General features: G+C 67.7%; 1 protein-coding gene across 1 annotated transcript in view; it reads left to right on the plus strand.

The window, feature by feature from the left end:
* Positions 1-21,025, plus strand: part of LOC141998109 (complement C4-like) — a 34,839-nt gene that overhangs the window by 4,143 nt on the left and 9,671 nt on the right. The window contains 34 exon segments of the mRNA XM_074970741.1: positions 130-235; positions 1,836-1,959; positions 3,088-3,203; positions 3,477-3,647; positions 3,851-4,030; positions 4,490-4,672; positions 4,920-5,075; positions 5,632-5,758; positions 5,904-5,975; positions 6,390-6,599; positions 7,003-7,114; positions 7,338-7,408; positions 7,491-7,630; positions 8,152-8,361; positions 8,669-8,720; positions 8,868-8,957; positions 10,664-10,867; positions 11,285-11,360; positions 11,566-11,722; positions 13,958-14,098; positions 14,245-14,413; positions 14,842-15,026; positions 15,393-15,551; positions 15,804-15,863; positions 16,257-16,350; positions 16,564-16,726; positions 17,082-17,172; positions 17,486-17,560; positions 17,908-18,010; positions 18,198-18,287; positions 18,541-18,666; positions 19,270-19,353; positions 19,526-19,658; positions 19,814-19,927. Coding sequence (XP_074826842.1) covers positions 130-235; positions 1,836-1,959; positions 3,088-3,203; positions 3,477-3,647; positions 3,851-4,030; positions 4,490-4,672; positions 4,920-5,075; positions 5,632-5,758; positions 5,904-5,975; positions 6,390-6,599; positions 7,003-7,114; positions 7,338-7,408; positions 7,491-7,630; positions 8,152-8,361; positions 8,669-8,720; positions 8,868-8,957; positions 10,664-10,867; positions 11,285-11,360; positions 11,566-11,722; positions 13,958-14,098; positions 14,245-14,413; positions 14,842-15,026; positions 15,393-15,551; positions 15,804-15,863; positions 16,257-16,350; positions 16,564-16,726; positions 17,082-17,172; positions 17,486-17,560; positions 17,908-18,010; positions 18,198-18,287; positions 18,541-18,666; positions 19,270-19,353; positions 19,526-19,658; positions 19,814-19,927 — 4,344 coding nt within the window.

The raw sequence follows: 21,025 nt of genomic DNA on the forward strand, positions 1-21,025 counted from the left end.
TAGCTCCCCAGCGAATCCAGACCCCGGCATAGACGCCTCCCATGGAGCCGTGCCCCTGCCCCCCATGCTGACCCCCCTGGGCTCTGTCCCCCGGTGTCAGGGTATGGGGTGACCCCCCTGTCTCCCCAGGTTCGTCTATGGGAAGGGGGTGAACGGCGTCGCCTACCTGAGGTTTGGGGTGAGCAACGAGGACGGGGAGAAAACCTTCCTCAGGGGCCTGGAGCAACAGGTCACGGTGAGACCCCCATCTCCCCACGGGACCCCCCCATCTCCCCACGGGATCCCCATCCCTCTGGGACCCCCTCCCCCCACAGGGCCCCTGCTCCCTCTGGGACTCCCCTCCCCCCCATGGGACCTCCCATCCCTCTGGGATCTCCCTCCCCCCATGGGACCCTCCCATCTGCCCATGGGACCCCCATCCCTCTGGGATTCTCCCTCCTTTCATGGGACCCCCATCCCTCTGGGACCCTCTTCCCCCCATGGGACCCCCATCCACCTACAGGACCCCCATTCCTCTGGGACCCCCCTCCCCCCTTGGGACCCTCTCCCCTGGGACCCTCCAGCGGGTCCCCCTCCCTCCCAGCCTCTTGTGAGCTCCCCGCAGTGAGTCCCCCTGGATGGGACCCCTGGGGGAGCTTCACCCCCCCAAAGAGTGCCCCCCCCCACGCCGGCAGTAGCCACCCCCAGGTGGGCTATTTGCCATTGGGAACCCGGCACTGGACACAGCTTGCGAGCAAGGGGAGCTGGGACCGGCAGCAAAGTCCAGCTTGGGGGGACCCAGAGGCCGCCCCACCTTCCCCATGGGGGCTCAGCAAAACTAGCACGTGGCCTGGAAGCCTCAGAGTTCGATCCATAGGCCGGTCCCTGCCCCCCGGCCTGCCTGGCTGTGTCGGGGTGTACCCGCCCTCTCGCCATGGGTCAGGTGACCAGCTGATGGGCCCTAGGCAGGCCGGGCAGAGCGGAGGCCAGCTGGTCGGGGGTGTCCCCCGGAGGCAGAGCACAGACAGGAGAGACCAGGGGTGGGCCAACTGCGGCCGGCGGGATGGCCCCCCGTGGTGCTGCGGGCCCCACACCGCTCCCGGAAGCGGCCGGCGCCACGTCCCTGCGGCCCCGGGGGAACGGGGGGGCAGAGGGCTCCACACGCTGCCCTCGCCTGTAGGCACCGCCCCCCGCAGCTCCCATTGGCCGGGAACGGGGAACCGTGGCCAATGGGAGCTTCGGGGGAGGTACCCACAGGCCAGGGCAGCGCACGGAGCCGTCTGCCCCCCACCTCCTCCAGGGGCCGCAGGGACGTGGTGCCGGAGTGGCTGGCAGGGAGCCTGTCCTGGCCCTGGTGTGCACCGCTGGCACTCCGGAGCCGCACCCCAACCCCCTCCTGCACCCCAACCCCCTGCCCTGAGCCCCCTGCCGCACCCCTCTGGCACCCTGCGCTCCAACCCCTGCCCCAGCCCTCCATGCATGGCCCTGCATGCAATTCCCCCACCCAGATGTGGCCCTCGGGCCAAAAAGTTTGCCCACCCCAGTATACAGCCAACACTTATAACCTGAAATACAAAAATGATACCTGCATCCAGACAGCATAATCTGAACCAGCCAACCATCACCTCCTCATAGACGCCTTATTTGACCCTCTTTGTACAAGATTTGGTGCCACTATATGACCTTGGTTGCAACAATGGTCTATACAGTCCCAGGTCATGTCAATAACATCACAGTCACAGCTCCCCCTGCCCCCCTTCCTCCCCCCCCCCGTGGGGTCCCGCTCAGCTGGGTCTGGGTTTATGTGGGGGCTGGGTATTGTCTAATCCTCTCCCTTCCCCGACCCCCCACGGCAGGTGAATGAGGGGGCGGCAAACATGATCCTAAAGCGCAGCCTTCTGGCACAGAAGTTGGGACGCCCCCTGCAGGACCTGGCAGGGACCAACCTCTACATTGCGGTGACCTTCATAGAGACTGCCAGTGAGTGTGGGGGCCAGGGGCTGGCCCCTCTAGGGGGCGTCGGCTCCCATCCGGCCCCAGGGCAGGGACTGGCTGGCTCAGGGGGGCAGGGAATGGGGCCCGGGGCCTGTCTACTCCAGGGGGTGTTGGCTCCCATCCGGTCCCAGGTACTCCTGGGGGAATTCTGCACCAAAAGATATAAATTCTGCAACAAAAAATTAAAAAATTCTGCACACCATATTTTAAATTTCTGCATAAATCTGCATATTGTATTTGTCAAAATAACACAATATAATCACGCCAGTTATAATTATTTTTGATCATTTATTTCAAATTACCTGTCAGCAAGTGTGTCTGTAATAATACAGAGAACAAAAAAGATTCACGAAATGTTTTTTGACAAACAGATTCCTTAGTAGGCAAATTAATCCAGGACTCAGAGTAATAATTCATTTACATGACAATACAGAACCAGATTTCCCGCCCCCCTCAGAAGCAAAGGCTGGGGGGGAGTTGGGGTAATGGAGGAGCTGAGGGAGAGCTGTCCACATGTGTTCCTCCACCCGCTCTCAGACACCCACTCCCCCATCCCCATGTGTCCCTGCGTCTCTGTGCCCCCACTCAGCCACCCCGTCCTTATGTAGCTCTGTACCCCTCCCGCATCACCATGTGGCCCTGCACCTCCCTCCCCGTGTGGCCCAGTGCCTCCGCTCCCATTCATCCCCTGCTCCAGTCTGTCCTCCCCGACTAGCCCTTATGAGCCCGTCTGACTCCCCCCAGCACTCCGCACTGTCTGTCTCCCCATAGCCCCTGTCTCCTGACCTGACCCACTGCGAAGAAGGCATGCTCGTTCTCTTCCCTCACTGGCTGGGAGCTGCTGCTTTGTTCTAGCACCGCAGCACCCTCTGGTGGGCCAAAGGCGGAACCGCAGCAACATTTGGCAAAAAATTAAAATATGCATGGCTCATTAATAATGCACACATGCAGTAGTGCAGAATTCCCCCAGGAGTACCCAGGGTGGGAACTGGCTGGCTCAGGGGGTGGGGAATGGGGCACGGGGCCTGTCCCCTCTAGGGGACGCTGGCTGTGATCCTGCAGGGCGGGGGCAGGGCCTGTACCCACTGTTCACGCTTGCGTCCCCCCCCGCAGGCGGGGAGCTGGAGGAGCAGGAGCTGAGCACCGTCAAGTTCGTGTTGTCTCCCTACAGCGTGGACCTGTCGCAAACCAAACGGCACTTCATCCCTGGGGCGCCCTTCCTTGTGCTGGTGTGGGGAGCTGCCGCTGGCCGCCTGGGGCTGGGGGTGGAGGCTCACGGGCGGGGAAACTGGGGGGTGTATAGCTGGGGGTCAGGGGTGGGGGGAGTGGGATTGGGGGATCAGAGGTGGGGCACCGGGGGTGCATAGCTGTGGATCAGGGGTGGAGGAATTGGGAGCTGGGAGAATCGGGGTGGGGGTCGTGGGGCTGGGGGATCAGGGGTAGGGGGCATGGAGCTGGGGGGATGGGGGGCTCTGCATACACACTCTCCCATCGCCCCCCAGGCCTGCATCACCTTGGCCGATGGCTCCCCGGCCCCCCACACCCCCGTGCGGGTCTCAGCCCAGGTGTCGGGGGGCCCGTCTCACCCCGAGAGACGGGTGGTGGCAGACGAGAGAGGGGTGGTGATGTTCCCCCTCAACCTGGACCCCAGAGCCAGCGCCCTCACCCTGAAGGTACGGCCCCCGGGAGAGCGGGGATGGATGGGGATGGGATGGTGGGGGATGGGACGGGGGATGGGGGACAGTAGGATGGGGTGGGGGAGGGGGGATGGAGGCTGGCTGGGGGCTGGCAGGAGGGGGAGTGGGGGAGGGGAGACGGGCAGGGCAGAGCTGGGGGGGCAGGCGCTAGCCCCCCTGAGCCATGCCCCCCCCCGCAGGTGGTGGCGGGGGAGAAGGACCCGGCCAAGGGGTCTCTCCGGGTCACGGCGGTTTGGTCCCCCAGTGGGAGCTACCTGCTGCTGGAGAACCAGCGCTCGGGCGCCGTGGGGCCTGGCCAGTCGCTCGCCGTGGGGCTCAAGGACCTGGGGTCCAGTGACTTCTCCCACTTCTACTACATGGTGAGTGAGCGCGGCCGGCCGGGAGAGCGCCCCCCGGTGTGCTCCCCAGTGCCCTCCAGTGCCTCCTACTGCCCCCTATTGCCCCCCGGCCGGGAGAGCGCCCCCCAGTGTCCTCCCCAGTGCCCTCCAGCGCCTCCCAGTGCCCCCTACTGCTCCCCGGCCGGGAGAGCGCCCCCTAATGTCCTCCCCAGTGCCCCCTTCTGGGGGAGTCCCCCTCAGTGCTCCCCAGTGCCCCCTACTGCCCCCCGGCTGGGAGAGCGCCCCCTAATGTCATCCCCAGTGCCCTTCAGCACCCCCTAGTGCCCCCCAGTTTCCCCTACTGCCCCCGGCCAGGAGAGCGCCCCCCAGTGCCCCCTACTGCCCCCTGGCTGGGAGAGCCCCCGCTGCCCCCCGCCCCGCTCCCTGCAGCACAGGGCCCCGAGCGCCGCCCTGGGACCAGCTGTGGGTCTCCCCGGGCAGGTGCTGCATAGGGGCTCCATCGTGGCGGCGCAGGCCGTGCCCCGGACGTCCTACACCGTGATCTCCGTCCCCGTCACCCCCGAGCTGGTCCCAGCCTTCCGGCTCGTGGCCTTTTACCGGCGCGGGGACGAGGTGGTGGCCAACTCGCTGTGGGTGGACGTGGTGGACCGCTGCAAGGGGAAGGTAAAGCCGGGGGGGGGAGTGGGTGAAGGGGGGAGCGGCGTGGGGAGCGGGGAGGCAGGTGGTATGGGGCAGTGAGTGGAGTGGGGGGGTTGAGGCAGGGTATGTTGTGGGGCAACGTGTGGGGTAGGGTTTGGTGCAGGAGTTCTGTGGAGTGCAATGGGGTTTGTGGGTTGGGTAAGGTGGGGCACGGAGCAGGGTGGGGTGTGTGGGGTGGGATGTGGGTCCCCCCTGACCCGTGCCCCCCCAGCTGGAGCTGCAGCTGGAGTCGGGCAGCTGGGAGCTGCGCCCCCACGAGATGCTCAAGTTCACGGTGGTCACCGACTCCCGCGCCTCCGTCTCCCTGGTGGCCGTCGACTCGGCCGTCTACATCGTCAACCGCCGGCACCGCCTCACGCCCGCCAAGGTACAGCTGAGCCCCCCCGCCCTGACCCCTGACCTCCCTGTGGAGCCGAGCCACCACCAGATCGGCCATCGCCCCCTAAAGTCACCCCCCAGCCTGGGGCTTGGCCTACGACCCCCAGCCTGGAGTTGGGACCTTCCATGGCCAACCCATGGAGAGCCAATCTCCAGGCCATTAGCCTCCTTGGGCTTGACCCACGACCTCTCTGCCTTGACCTACAACCTTTGAACGGTCAACCCATTAGGCGTGGATGGTCATCGGCTCTTGGGTTTGACCTCTGACCTCCCAACTGGCCCTATGCCCATGACTGGCCAATCACGCCCTCCTCCATTCAAAGGGCCCTTGGCCCTGGCCTCACCCCCAGGACTTGGGTTTGACCCACAACCCCGCTGGTGACCTGTGACCCCGAACGGTCAATGGCCAGAGAATGGGGCCATGACGGGCGTGGCCAAGGGCGATGGACACCGGCCACGGGTTCCTCCTGGGCCCTGGTGGGACAATGAATCTCCCCTTCTGTCCCCCGCCCCCCATCTCCCGGCTTCTGTCCCCCGCCCCCCAGGTGTTCGCGGCCATGGACAGCTACGACCTGGGCTGCTCGCCGGGCAGTGGGGCCAACGCCCTGGGGGTCTTCGGAGACGCCGGCCTGGCCCTAAGCGTGGGGGATCTGCAGAGCTCGCTGCGGAGTGGTGAGACGGGGGACAGGAGGGAGGACCCGGGGAGGGGTGGGGGAGAGGGGGCTGATGGGCGGGGGTCACTTGGGGGCCAGGAGGGGGCTCAGGGGCTGTGACCCGCCCCAGTCTTACCCCCCCCCCACGGTCTTTGGACCTCCAGGGCGTGGCTGCGGCCAGGACGCCCCCCGCAGGAAGCGCTCGCTGGACTTCCAGGTGCAGGCCCAGAAGAAGGGTGAGTTTGGGGGGTGGGGGGGGGCTCTGTCCGAGGGGGAGGGGGCAGGATCTACCCACCCCTGCACCCACCCAGCCCCCCATCCCTCCACCTACCCCTGCACCCACCCAACCCCTGCACCCACCCTGTGTCATGGATCCACCAGGTCGGTGCTGGGCCGTCCCGGCCGTGGGGCTGCCCCTTGGAGGACCCCTTTGCTGTTCCAGCCTCCCAAGGGTGCCCCTCTTCGCCCAGGGCTGGCTGTCTGTCCCCACCGCCTCCGAGACAGACCCTGTGGGCTCCAGCCCCCTGCTCCCCACGGCAGGCTCCCGCTCTGCCCCATGGCCAGCCTGGGACCCCGGGCAAGGACCGTGGTGCCCGGCCTCCCCCCGCGCCCGTCTGACGCGCTGCCCCCCGCGCCCTGTCTGCCCCCAGCCTCGCAGTACCAGGCCGACCCGGTGGCTCTGCGGTGCTGCCGGGACGGGATGACGCGGGTGCCGATGCGCCGGACATGCGAGCAGCGAGCGACGCGGATCCAGGGCGCCGAGGCCCCCCGCTGCCGGCCCCCCTTCCTCGACTGCTGCCAATTCGCTACCCAGCTGCGCCGCAAGGCCCGGAACTGGGGCTCCGGCGGGCTGGCCCGGGGTGAGCCCCGACACCGGGTCCTGCCCTGGGCTTGGGCGGGGGCTGGGAGCCAGGACTCCTGGGTTCTCTCCCCGGCTCTGGGAGGGGAGCGGGAGCTGGTGGGTTAGAGAAGGGGGGGCTGGGAGCCAGGACCCCTGGGTTCTCTCCCGGGCTCTGGGAGGGGAGCGGGAGCTGGTGGGTTAGAGCAGGGGGGGCTGGGAGCCAGGACTCCTGGGTTCTCTCCCGGGCTCTGGGAGGGAAGTGGGGACTGGTGGGTTAGAGCAGGGGGGGCTGGGAGCCAGGACTCCTGGGTTCTCTCCCAGGCTCTGGGAGGGGCGTGGGGGCAGGTGGTTGGAGCAGGGGGTGGGAGCCTGGGTCTGGGGTCCCCCCCGTCCCTGACCCCGCCCCGCTGTGCCCCGTGCAGTGAACCCCGACGTGGAAGAGGACGATTTCTTCGATGAAGATTCTGTGCAGACCCGGAGCGTCTTCCCCGAGAGCTGGCTGTGGAAAACCATCACCGTGGACAGGAGCAGCCGGTCAGGGACCCCGGGGAGCCCCTCCCCCCCGTCTCCTGCAGTGCCCCTCCCCCCCACTTCTCCTGGGATACCCCTCCCCCCACCCCAGGGCTCCCCGTCTTCCCGGGCATCCTCCCATATCCCTCCAAGCACCTCCCCTGGGGCCACCCTCCCTACCCAGCCCCCAGCCTCCACGTGCAGCCCGCCCCCACCCCACTGACCCCCCCCCGCCCATCTCCCACAGGCAAACCCACCTGGTGCCGGATTCAATCACCACCTGGGAGATCCAGGCTGTCAGCATGTCGCCGACCACCGGTGAGTCCGTCCCCCCGTCCGCCCGCCCCCCGTCCGTCTGCCCCCCGGCCCCCCGGCTCACCCAGCTCCTCCCCCGCCCCAGGGATCTGCGTGTCCGACCCGCTCAGCGTCCGCGTCTTCCAGGATTTCCACGTCTCGCTCCGGCTGCCCTACGCGGTGAAGCGTTTCGAGCAGCTGGAGCTGCGCCCGGTGCTGTACAACTACCGGGATCGGCCCGTCAACGTGAGGGGCCCCCGCTCGGCCGCGCCCCCTCATCGCCTGCCCCCAGCCCTGCCGGTGCCCCTCACTCCCGACCCGCAGCCCCCTGCCGGGCCTGGCCCTGCCCCCCTGCCCTGCCGGTGCCCCTCACTCCCGACCCGCAGCCCCTGCCAGCCCTGGCCCTGCCCCCCCCAGCCCTGCCGGTGCCCCTCACTCCCGACCCGCAGCCCCTGCCAGCCCAGCCCTGCCCCCCCCAGCCCTGCCGGTGCCCCTCACTACCGACCCGCAGCCCCCTGCCGGGCCTGGCCCTGCCCCCCTGCCCCGCCGGTGCCCCTCACTCCCGACCCACAGCCCCTGCCAGCCCAGCCCTGCCCCCCCCAGCCCTGCCGGTGCCCCTCACTCCCAACCCGCAGCCCCCTGCCCCCTAGTGCCCCTTAGCCCTAACCCACAGCCCCCTGCCCCAGCCCTGCTGGTGCCCCCCAGCCCCGTGCCCCTCTCTCCGGCCCCCCAGGCCCGTGCGGGGGTCTCAGTCTCTCTCTCCCCAGGTCTCGGTGCACATGGAGCGCTCCGAGGGCATCTGCTCCCCGGCGACGGGGGACCGGGTGCGGCGACAGGCCCTGCAGGTCCCGGCCAAGGGGGCGCTGGCCGTGCCCTTTGCCGTGGTGCCCATGGGCGCCGCCGACATCCCCGTCACCGTCACGGCGCAGGGCAGCTGGGGGCTCGGGGACAGCGTCACCCGGAGCCTGCGGGTGGAGGTGAGAGGGGGTCCGAGCCCCACGGAACAGCCGCCTGCCCCGCCCCCCCGCCTGCCCCTCCCCCGCCTGCTCCGCTGCCCCGGCCCCTCCCCGCCTGCCCCCCTTGTCCACTCCTGCCCCTCCCCCGCCTGCTCCTGCCCCCTCCCCTGCCTGATCCTGCCCCCTCTGCCCCTCCCCTGCCTACTCCTCCCATCCCCAACCTGTTCTGCCCCTCCCCCACCGTCCCCTCCCCTCCCCCACCTGCCCCTCCCCTGCCACCTCTGCCCCCCCTGGGGTATCAGTTCTGACCCCCCATCTTGCCCCCCAGAGAGAAGGTGCTGCCCACCTGGAGGAGATGAGCTACTCGCTGTATCCTGAAGGTGGGCGACCCCCAGGGGGTGGGGGGCAGGGGGAGTCTCTGAGGGGCTCCATAGGGTGCCAATGGAGGGGCTCTCTGTGGGGGGGCTGCCCCTGGGGTGGGGTTTGGGGGCTGCCCGGATCCTGTCTGACCCCCCGTCCCCACACAGAGAGGCGCAGCCGGGTGCTGGAGGTCCCGGGGGAGCTGCCCCCCGACGCCATCCCCGGCCAGGACTCCAAGATGAGCGTCCGCGTCACGGGTGAGAGACCCCCCCGCTGCCCCTCCCCCACCTTTCCCATGCCCCCGCTGCCCCTCCCCCATCACCCCCCCCGCCGCCCAGGCCCTGGGCCCCCCCTCGAGACCCAAAACCGGAGACTGACTCACTCCCAGCTGCCCAGCCCCCCCCCCCCCCCGGCCTTTGTCCCCATCCCGGGCCAGCCGGCCCCCTGGGCTGCTCCTTGCCCGGGGGTCAGGCGACCGCCTCGGCCGGTCCCTAGGGGTCGCTGCGACCCGGTGACGCCGCGGCCTCCGGTGGGAGCCAGCCGAGAGTCAACGGAGGCCAAACCGCGCCGCGTCGGCTCCAACCGGCCCCACAGAGGGGACGTGGGTCTCACCCCACTGGGCAACCAGACGTCAGCCAAGCCATCCCCTCGGACACCCCGGTTCCCAGGTGTCCCCACCGGCAGCGCTGCCTGGGGGGACGACTGGCTGTGGAAACCAGCTCCCCAGTGAAGGGAAAGGGTCCCTCGATCCCAAAGGCCCGAGCCCCAGACCCAGGTCAACGAACAGATCAGCTCTTACCCCCAAATCTCGCGGCTGCCGACCCTTCAGCCTCGCAAATCGACGAGAGAAGATCGGAAAAGAGACGCGAGCTGGAGTCGGTCACATGGAGTCCATGACCTCCAGCAACGGCCAAGTCCGAGGTTCAGGCATGGGGCAGGGACGGACGAAGCTGCAGGGTCAAATCCCGGCTCTGGAGAACATCCCCAGGTCCTTCAGCCCTTGGGTCAGCGCTTCCGCGTGTAGCCAAGTCCCTCCGAGGCCAGGCGCAGGACTGGAGACCAAGCGGAGGGTCTCCGGGGCCCTTGAGAGTGTCTTGTCACGTGGCCTCTGCTTCCTTTGTCCCCAACACCAGCTGCCCGGCACCTGGCTTGGAGGCCCCAGCGTCCGGCCCTTAGGCCTCTCCCCGCCTGCCGGGCTGAGTCCCCCGGCGTGTCCGCCGTCCCGCAGTGGGTCAGGTGTGTCGCTCATGGTCCGTCATGGGCCACCAGCAGGCTGGGCAGAGCTGACCCCCACTTGTCTGGGGGGGTCCCCCAGGAGCAGAGCACCCGTGTGAACTGCAGACAGGCCAGAGCCAACACCGGCATCTTTAAATACAAAGTGACACCTGCACCCAGACGGCATAATCCCGACCAGCCACCCTCACCCCCCCGAGACACCGCATCCGACCCCCTTTGCACGAGAGCTGGGGCCACGACGGGAGCTTGGTTGCACCAATGTTCTACACGGTCCCAGTTCAAGTCAATAGCGTGACAGCCACCGACTCGGCACCTGAGTAACTCAGAGGGGAAACAGGCAAATACACAGTGTTCAGAGAAAACGTTGAGAACATCACCACTTTGTCACTGCCCTGATGCCCCTCCCCCATTCCCCTGGATGCCCCCTCCCCATAGACCCACCCCACCACATTCCCCCTCCCCATAGACCCACCCCAACACCACCTCTCCCCGGCCCTGGTGCAGTGTCTGTGGGTCGCTGGGGCTCTATCTCGCTCTCCCCGGCGCGGGGTCTGAGGGTCGATGACGCTGTCTTGCTCTCCCCGGCGCGGTGTCTGTGGGTCGCTGGGGCTCTATCTCATTCTCCCTGGTGTGGGGTCTGTGGGTCTGTGGGGCTCTATCTCGCTCTCCCCGGCGCGGTGTCTGAGGGTCGCTGATGCTGTCTCGCTCTCCCCCCGCCGTGGGGCAGCTGACGTGCCCGTGGACACGCTGGACAACTCGCTCTCGCCCACCGGGCTGGTGGGGCTGCTGCGGGTGCCGCGGGGCTGCGCGGAGCAGACGATGATCTACATGGCGCCCGGGCTCTATGCCATGCGGTACCTGGACGAGACGGAGCAGTGGGCCCAGCTCAAACCCGAGCGCAAGCAGGAGGGGCTGGACAACCTGCGCGTGGGTGAGCGACCTGGGCACCAGGCGGGCGAGGGCGGAGGCGAGGGGGCTGGGTACTGGGGTGGGCGCGGTCGGGGGGGCCTGGGCACCAGGGGCAGGTGAGGGTGAGGGCTGAGGGGCTGGGCTGGGGGGCTATACACAAGCCCCAGCTGAGGGCATGGGGCACCGGACCCCAGCTTGCATGCTGGTCCCCTGGCAACATGGGTGCCCCGCGGCCGGCCCCAGCCCTTGCACACACGTGGGCGGCCCCCTGCACAGGCCCCCCCCCATGCCCAGCGCACAGACCTGCGGACGCTTTTCCCTCCCTCCCCCGCACTCCCCAGGCACGAGCCCAGCACGGAGCGCGTGGGGGGCTGTGGGCACGAAGGGTGGGGGTCGAACCCGCCAACGTGACCCCCTGTCGCATCCCCTCCCCTGCCAGGCTACGAGCGGATCCTGACCTTCCGCAAGACAGACGGGTCCTACGGCGCCTGGCTGCACCGGCCCAGCAGCAGCTGGTGAGCCGGGGCTGGGGGGTCCTGGGGAGGGTCGGGGGGTGGGGGGTCCATGCCCGGGATCTCTGTGAGGGGGATGTGGGGGGGGCGTCAAGAGCTGGGGGTTCTGTGGGGGGATCCGATCCCTGGGGAAAGGCCAGGAGACATCGAGGGGGGGATCCTCTCCCAGGGGTCTGTGAGTCAGCCCCCCCTGACCCCGGCCCCCCAGGCTGACGGCGTTCGTGGTGAAGGTCCTGGTGCTCAGCCGGCAGTACCAGGCCGTGGACAATGCCGGGATCCGAGAGTCGGTCACGTGGCTGCTGGGAAACCAACAGACCGACGGCTCCTTCCGCGACCCGCAGCCCGTCATCCATCGGGACATGCAGGTGACGTTGCACGTGCCCCCCGACGCCCTCGCACGCTCACTGCTGCCTGCACACTGCCCTCACACAGTTGCCTTGCACAAACACATTTGCACGTTCGCACACATCACTGCCTCACACTCACATTCACACCCTGGGCCTTGCACACCTGATCCCCAATTTTGCATGCTCACTTTCATCTGCACCATCCTCCTCACACCCTGCTGCCTTGCACACTTGCATAGTCGCTCCACACCACATGCTCACACTTGTTACATGCTCACCTACCTATGTTGCACAACTGCCTTCACACACTCACTGAGATGTGCACATTCACCCATGCTACTGCATGCACTATGCCCCTTGCACACGAGCCGGTGTATTGCACAACTGCCCTCGCAGACTTGCCACTGAGTCACACCGGTGCCCCAGTGCGCAGGGGCCTGTCATGTTGCCCTGGGACGGGGCTGCCCGTGGGAGCCAGCTGAGGTCACTCAATCCGGGCGAACTGCAAACAGCCCGGGGCAGGCGACCCCCCAGCGCTGGCGGATATTCCGCTGCCGAGATTTACCCAGCCAGGCCAAAGCAGCCTCTGTCCCACCTCCCTGGGTGCCCAGACGTCCAAACAACGCAGTGCCCTTACAGTGCCCGGCCTCCGCCCGCCGTCCAGACACGCACGTCAGGTGTGATGATGGTTACTGAAAATCTTATCTCGTCACCGAACGGAAAAGGTCCTTCCCACCGCAAAGGATCAGCCACACACCCAGGTCCAATGAGAACTCAGATCTTACCCAGAACACCTGCTTCTCGCCAATTCTTAACTAAGCTAAAATTTATTAAAAAAGGAAAGAGAGGCAGTGTTGGGTAAAAGATGGACATCCAGACAGACCCGAGCTCAGTTCCTGAGGTCAGATACCGAGCAGAGCTGAGCTTGTAGTGGCCAAAGTCCTTTTAGAAACGGTCCACAGGGTACAGTCCAATGTCCGTGTTGGCGGTGACTCGTCAGTGACTGGGGGTCTCCATCCTTGTGGCTCAGGGTTTCCCCCTCGTGAACCCCAAAGCAGATCAGCGATGAAGGAGGATCATGTCCCGGGGTCTTTATACATTTCCTGCAGCCTTCTGGCCTGAGAAAACAACAGGCTCAAGTCTCCTCCTCCCAAACATCCCGGCCATTAGCCCGGGGTAATTTATCCCTGAAACCGTTCAGAGCCAGGTCGCCCCAACCTCCCCAGAGCCAATCGCCCTAGTTCCCTCCAGTGTCTCCCCAAATACGAATCCCCCTTTTTTTGATCTTTGGATCAAAGCCACGGCCAGAGACGAGCCTCGTTTGCTGACGTCACAAGCCCCAGCTCGCAGCCCCTCCTCCCTCCCAAGGGGGCTGCTTGTCGCACCCGGGTCCGGCCCCATCTCTTCCGAAGCCGTCTCTGCCGTCCGGGCCTGGGGCTGCTCGGTCGGGGAGTTCAGGAACCCGTCCTGGTCCTGCCCCCGCCAATGAGAGGCGATCGTACGCTCAGAACGTCGCACACTCCCTGTCATGTTGCAATCCCACCCATGCACACTCGCCGACCTGGTGTGCAACGTCCAGAGTGCTCTCGTGGCACACACGGGCTAGACCCTGGGCTCGGGGCCCTGCTGGAGTCATACCAACACACAGCCCACGATTTGCACAAGTATTTGCACTCCCATTTGCACGCTAACCCAGCAGGCCGCACACTCACCGCGGCACCCCAGGCTCTGCCTTCCTCAGACTCGCGCTCACACCCTGAGCTCTGCCGGCTCACCCACAAAGCCTTGCCCCACGGCCGCTTGGGACTCGCACGCTCCGCTCTGCGCGCTCCCCTCCGACCGTGCACGCCTAGACGTGCCCCTCGGCTCCCCCCGCCCCTTGGGACTCGCACGCTCTGCCTGAGTGCTCCCCTCCGACCGTGCACGCCCAGACGTGCCCCTTGGCTCCCCCCGCCGCGCAGTGCGCATGGGCTCAGATTTGCACACTCACACTTTGTGCCCACGCTGCCTGCACACACTCCAAGCCCGTCGCCCCCTCACGCCGTGCACGTGCGGATTTGTACGCATGCCCTGGGCCCCAAAGGGCACCCCCCTCCCAGTCCCCAGGGCCCAGGGTGGTGGGGGGAGAGGGGATGTCACTAAGACCCCAGGCCATATACCTGTGGAACTCACCGCTACCAACATCCACTGGTGCCCGCAGGGCGTCCCTCGCACGTGCACCTCGCACGCTCATCCCCGTTCTCTCACCCCCAGGGTGGCGTCGGGGGGCACCAGGGGGGCGTCTCGCTCACGGCGTTCGTGGTGGTGGCCCTGAAGCAGGCGCTGGGGTTGTACGAGGGGCAAGAAGCCGACCCGGAGCTGAAGGCAGAGAAGGAGGAGCAGCGGGAACGCGTGGTACGGGGGAGGCTGGGGGGGAGACGGGGAGCACGTGGGTGGAGATGGGGGGCAGGCTGGGGGGTTACGAGGGAGATGGGGAAGTGGGGGGGACTCAGGGGGCTGGGGGGGTCTGTCTGATTGTTGATCTTCCCCCGCCCCCGCAGAAAAGCAGCCTGTCCCGGGCCACGCGGTACCTGTCGGCTGGGCCGCACCAGGGGCTGGCCCCCTACCCGGCCGCCATCACGGCCTACGCCCTGTCCCTGGCCTCCGACGACGAGGCGGCCATCGGGGCTGCGGACAGCCGGCTCCGGGCGCTCGCCCTGCAGGACACGGGTGGGTCCTGCTGGCTGCAGCCTCTGCCCCCCCAGCCCCCCGCTGCAGCCACTGCCCCCCCAGTTCCCCGCTGCAGCCTCTGCCCCCCCAGCCCCCCCGCTGCAGCCTCTGCCCCCTCCTGACCTCCAAACTGGAAGAAGCCCCTTTACTCTGCCCTTGGGGGGATCTGAGTGAGCCCCATAGAAACCCTTCCTCTGCGCCTCCAGAATGTGTCACAGCGACACCATCCCCCCCAGCAGCGGCGGGCGGTACTGCAGCCCCCCCCGGCTCCCCCCAGCGGCGGCGGGCGGTACTGCAGCCCCCCCCGGCTCCCCCCAGCGGCGGCGGGCGGTACTGCAGCCCCCCCTCGGCTCCCCCCAGCGGCGGCGGGCGGTACTGCAGCCCCCAAGGATGGTGAATTCAAGCTGGGTCTCTCCCCCCCCCCCCAGAGGGGACCACGATGTTCTGGGCAGTGGAGCAGGGTGCGGCCACCACCGCTTCGGCCACCTCAGTGGAGGCCACGGCCTACGGGCTGCTGCATTTCGTGCTGCGCAACGACCTCTCGAGTGCCAAGAAGGTCGCCCGGTGGCTGATGGAGCAGAGGAACTATGGTGGCGGCTTCAAATCCACACAGGTCCCGGCCAGGACTCCTGGGTTCTCTCCCAGCTCTGGGAGGGGAGTGGGGTCTGGTGGGTTAGAGCGGGGGGTGGGTGGGTCTGGGAGCCAGGACGCCTGGGTTCTCTCCTTGGCTCTGGGAGGGGAGTGGGGTCTGGTGGGTTAGAGCAGGGGGTGAGTGGGTCTGGGAGCCAGGACGCCTGGGTTCTCTCCCCAGCTCTGGGAGGGGAGTGGGGTCTGGTGGGTTAAAGCAGGGGGTGGGTGGGTCTGGGAGCCAGGACGCCTGGGTTCTCTCCCCAGCTCTGGGAGGGGAGTGGGGGCTGGTGGGTTAGAGCAGGGGGGCTGGGAGCCAGGACTCCTGGGTCCCATGGCCGGCTGTTTGCAGGACACGGTGGTGGCACTGGATGCCCTCTCCCAGTACTGGATCAACACCTACACCCCGGAAGGGAACACGCTGGATTTAACTTTCTCCAGCCCAGGCAAATCGGGCACCAAGAAAGTCACCCTGGACCCATCCCAGAACCACATCCAGGAAGAACTGCAGGTGAATGAACCCAGATGCCCCCCGTCCCGAGCCAGCCAGTCCCTGCGCTGGGGCCGGATGGGAGCTGGCACCCCCTTGAGGGGACAGGCCCCGAGCCCCATTCCCCACCCCCCTGAGCCAGCCAGTCCCCGCCCCATTCCATGTCCCCCAATTTCTCCCAGCCCATGGGCTGAGAGGTGGTTTAACAACCCCCCAGTGTTGCCCCTGGTTTTACCATTTGATTTGACCCCCCCCGCCACTTCTTCCCCCCAGTTCTCCTTGGGCGACAGCCTCCAAGTGAAGGTGGAAGGGAAAGGAAAGGGGACCCTGACTGTGAGTAACACAGGCCTGGGGGCGGGGTCAGGATGCCTGGGTTCTCTACCTGGCTCAGGGAGGGGAGTGGGGTCTGGTGGATTAGAGCAGGGGGACTGGGAGCCAGGACTCCTGGGTTCTCTCCCCGGCTCTGAGAGGGGAGTGGGGGCGGGTGGTTAGAGTGGGTTGGGGGAGGGGCTGGAAGCCCGGACTCCTGGGTTCTCTCCCCGGCTCTGGGAGGGGAGTGGGGGCGGGTGGTTAGAGCGGGTTGGGGGAGGGGCTGGAAGCCCGGACTCCTGGGTTCTCTCCCTGGCTCTGAGAGGGGAGTGGGGGCGGGTGGTTAGAGGGGGTTGGGGGAGGGGATGGAAGCCCGGACTCCTGGGTTCTCCTGGCCGGCTGCCTGCCTTTGCCCAGGTGCTGAAGCTGTACAATGTGCTGGAGCTGCACAATGGCTCCTGCCAGAGCCTGGGGCTGGAGGTGACGGTCAGCGGGGACGTGCGCTTCGAGGGTGAGTCCCCGCCGGCGCGGGACGGGTTCACGGGGCGCCCGAGGCTCCGCCCCCCCCAGCCAGGGCCCGCTCGTTAGGCCTTCTCATTTCCCCTTTGGCGTGGAGGGGCGGAGCTTCCAGCGCGGCAGCGAGGCCCCGCCTCCTCCGTGGCCACGCGTGTTAAAGGGCCGGCCCCCCAGTTCCTGGGCTGATGCTGCGGTTTGCGCCCCGCAGTGGACGAGGAGGATGACTATGACTACGACTATGAGGGGGAGGCCCCCGCGGCCGAGGCCCCGCTTCACCCCATCCACTGGTTCGACGCCCGGCGCCGGCGCCGCAGGGAGGCAGCCGACCCCAGCAGGCGCGACAAGGACGTGGCCTATTCCGTCTGCATCTGGTGAGTCGGGACGCCAGGGCCGCGCCACTTCTGCTGGGGGGCGGGACTTCCTGTTGTCCCTGTGCTATGAGGGGCGGGACTTCCTGTCTTAGCCTTAGTCTAACAGGGGTGGGACTTCCTGTTGTCCACGTGCTGTGGGGGGGTGGGACTTCCTGTCTTAGCCTTATTCTAACAGGGGTGGGACTTCCTGTTGTCCATGTGCTGGGGGGCAGGGCTTTCTGTCATACCTTAACTCTTATGGGGGCGGGACTGATGTATCCATGTCGGGGCGGGACTTTCTGCCTTAACCTCCTTTCCGTTTGGGGCGGGACTTCCTGGTGTCCCCCCCATGCTTACGGTGTCCCCCTCCCCGCAGGAGGCAGCCGGGCTCCCGTCTCTCCGGCATGGCTATTGCCGACATCACCCTGCTGAGCGGCTTCCAGCCCCACATGGACGACCTCGACAAGGTCGGGGCCCCCGATCCCCCCACTCCCCCGTCCATCCCCCCACCTTGCCCCCCTCCCTCCTCTCGCCTGCCTGATGCCACCTTCAGACACTCATGTGCCATCGCCCCCCCGTAGGGGGCACCCTGCCCTCTCCCTAGAGGGGGCCGTGTCTCAGTTGGGGTGGGGGAGAGAGGGCTGTGAGTGGCTGTGTGGGGGGAGGGGCCGTAGGTGGCTGTGTCTGGGGGGGATGGGCTGGGTGTCTGTGTGGGGGCAGAGCTGGGGGATGTCTGGGGGGCCGTGTCAGGCATTTTGTAACCCCCTCATCCCCCCGCAGCTGAAGGACCTGGCCGATCGTTACATCAGCCACTACGAAGTCCAGGGCCAGAGACTCCTGCTCTACTTTGAGACGGTGAGAGGGGGCAGGGAGGGGTATGGGGGGTTGGGGAGCTGAGTGGTGATGGGGACAGGAGGGAGGGGCCCCCCGGGGTGCTGCGGTTGCACTGGGGGGAGTTGGGGGGCTGAGCGGTGATGGGGGACAGGAGGGAGACCCCCCGGGGTGCTGCGGTTGCAGTGGGGGAGTTGGGGGGCTGAGCGGTGATGGGGGACAGGAGGAAGGGGCCCTCTGGGGTGCTGCGGTTGCAGTGGGGGAGTTGGGGGGCTGAGCGGTGATGGGGGACAGGAGGGAGGGGCCCCCTGGGGTGCTGCGGTTGCAGTGGGGGGGTCTCTCCCGTGTCTGACCCCCGTCCCGCTCCCCAGGTCCCCCAGGAGAGGGACTGTGTGGGGTTCCGGGCAGCCCAGACGGTGCCCGTGGGCCTGCTCCAGCCGGCCAGCGCCAGCCTCTACGACTTCTACGAGCCAGGTGGGGAGGTGGGGGGGCAGGGGGAGGAGTGGGGGGGCAGGATGGGGGGGTAGTGTGGGGGGCAGGGGGTGGGGGGCAGGAGGGGTCACATGGGATACATGGGAGTGGGGTGGGGAAGGGGGCACATGGGGGGCAGTGGGGTTCCAGCCGCCCCCACTGGCCCCTCACCCCCGACCTCTCCCCCCAGCCCACCAGTGCAGCATCTTCTACACGGCCCCGGCCCGGAGCAGGTTCGTCTCTGCCCTGTGCTCCAAAGAGGTCTGCCAGTGCGCCGAAGGTGAGACCCCGCCCGCCCGCCCCCCGGGAGAGAACCCAGGCGTCCGGGCTCCCAGCCCCCTGCTCTACCCACCGGACCCCACTCCCCTCCACGAGCCGGCAGAGAACCCAGGAGTCCTGGCTCCCAGCCCCCCCTGCTCTACCCACTGGACACCCCTCCCCTCCCCGAGCCGGGAGAGAACCCAGGAGTCTGGGCTCCCAGTCCCCCCCCCACTCTAACCCACCAGCCCCCCCTCCCCTCCCCGAGCTGGGAGGGAACCCAGGCGTCCTGACCCATCTCCCCCGCAGGCGCCTGCCCGCAGCTGAAGCGGACCTGAAGGACGAGGTGACGGAGGCCAGTCGGACGGAGTTCGCCTGCTATAGCCCCCGGGTGCAGTATGGTACGGCCCCCCCGGCCCCGCCCCACGGCCCCCCATAGCCCCACAGACCTCCCACAGCCCCACCCCATGGCCCGCCCCAACTTCGCACCCCACAGCCCTGCCCCACGGCCCCCCACAGCCCATAGCCCTGCCCCACCGGCCCCAGGCTGCAGCCGGCAGGGAAGATGCGGGTTAGTTCGTCGTAGAAACTCCTCTGTTTACGCCGAGTGCAGGGAGCGGCAGCGGTGTGGGGTCAGCCCCACAGACCTGGCTCGACCCCCAAGTCCCCAGCGGCCCTCCCTTCCCCCCACCTCGGGCTCAGCCCGGCCTCCTTCCCCGGCCTTTGGCCAAGCTCCCGGGAAAGTCTGGGGTTGACTGCCCCCAGCCCATAGGAAAGCCCCGTCCCCCACCCTGTGAAACATGCAGCATGTGGGGAAACTGAGGCACACACCATGTTTGTGCAAAATACAATGAAAAATTCCCACTTGGTCTCAGCTCCCCCTCACCCCACAGACCCTGACCCACAGCCCCCCACAACCCTCCGAGCAGCCCCAGGGCGCAATACGGGATGGGGGAGGGGCTGTGTGACCCCTCCCCGCGCTGACCCCCCACCCCTTCCCCCAGCGTACGAGGTTCGGGTCCAGCGGCTGGAGGAGCTGAGCGGCTTCCGGTCCTACGAGGCCGAGATCCTGGAGCCCCTGCAGTTCAGTGAGTGTGGGGGGGGGATGAGCTGTGGGGAGGGGGAGTGAGTTGGGGGAGAGGGGATTGTGGGGGGAGGGGGAGTGAGCTGGAGGAGGGGGGATGAGCTGGGGGGAGGCGTTGGGGTGCCCAGGGAAGAAGGGAGCAGGGCGACCCCCCATCTAACCTCCCCCCCCCCCAGCGGGAGACGTGAGGCTGCAGGCTGGGCAGAGCCGCTTGTTCCTGGTCCGGGGCTCGTGCCGGATCCGCCTGGGGCCGGGCAGACGCTACCTCCTGATGGGGCAGGACGGGGACACCCGGGACCCCCAGGGCCGGTGAGTGCGGGGGCGGGGGGCGGGAGCGGGGGGACGTATCGGAGGCAGAGGGGGCGGGAGGGCGGGGGGCAGAGAGGGCTCCATGGGGGGCAGTGCGGGGGGGCAGAGAGGGGTGGGGGTTGCCCAGGCCCCCGCTGAGCCCTCTGCCCCCCCAGCCCCCGGTACCTGCTGGACGCGGCCGCCTGGATCGAGGAGCTGCCCGACCCGAAGCAGTGTCAGGCCACGGCCAACCGGAACCGCTGCGCCCAGCTGCGGGCCTTCGCCGAGGGGTACGGGCAGCACGGCTGCAAGGTCTGAGCCCCCCGCCCCGCCCGCCTGGGACCGCCTGGATCCGCCCCGCCCGCCTGGAACCCCCCCGCCCACCTGGAACTGCCCCCGGAACTGCCCCCAACCCGGATCGGAGCCGCCCCACGCCTGGAACGACCCCTGGATTAGACCCGTGCCCCCAACCTGCCTGGAACTGCCCCCAACCCGATCGGAACAGCCCCCCCCCGCCCAGATTGGAGCTGCCAACCTCCTCCCCCAGCCTGGCTCGGGTCAGAACCGCTGGCCCAGCCGGACCGGGACCCCCCATTCCTGGAGCTGATTGGAATAAAACGTTTCCCCCTGACTGCCGTGTCGGCTCCATTGAGGGGTGACCCCAGTACCCCCTGCCCTGCCCCCCCATCACTGCCAGTACCCCCTGTTCCCCCCACCCCTGCCCCCTGGAGCCCTCTGTTCCCCCCACCTGCTGTTTCCTCAGCCCCCCCTGCTCCTTCCTTTGCCCCCCAATTGACTCCCATTCCGTGTCTGGCTCCCCGTTTATTCCAGCGGGGGGCTGAGGGGGTTGGGGCGGGTACCCCCTGCCCAGTCTCTGAGCATCACTTCGGGGTGGATCCTGCTACAGAGCAGGGGACAGGGGACTTCAGGCACCCGGACGCCTGGGTTCAGTAAAGCTCCTTCCCCTCCCCCCACCCTGCTCCAGATTTGGGGGGACTTCCCGGACACCTGGGTGACATCCCCTCCCCTGGACACCTGGGTCCTCTCCACTTCTCCCCCTCCCCTCCCCTCCTCGGATACCTGGGTCCTTTCTGTGGCGGTGAGCCCCACCCCGACCCCCAGGGCTCCGAGCAGCGAGAGGTTCAGAGCCAGCCAGATGCAGAGAGCCGGGACCCAGCTGGTTGGGGTGGCGACACCTTCAGGTGGGCAGGAGCAGAGACCTGGGGAGGGGGCAGGAGAGGTGTCAGCCCCCCAGGAGGTAGGAAAGACACCCCCCCATCCAATGGGGCCCCGGACGCCTGGGTTCTATAATAATCAGACGATCAAATAGGAGCCCAAAGCCCAGGCTCTACAAAGCACTCACCCTCCTCAAGTGGCCCCCTGTCACG

This window comes from Natator depressus, chromosome 14 (genome assembly GCF_965152275.1).
Source record: "Natator depressus isolate rNatDep1 chromosome 14, rNatDep2.hap1, whole genome shotgun sequence".
Lineage (NCBI taxonomy): Eukaryota > Metazoa > Chordata > Testudines > Cheloniidae > Natator > Natator depressus.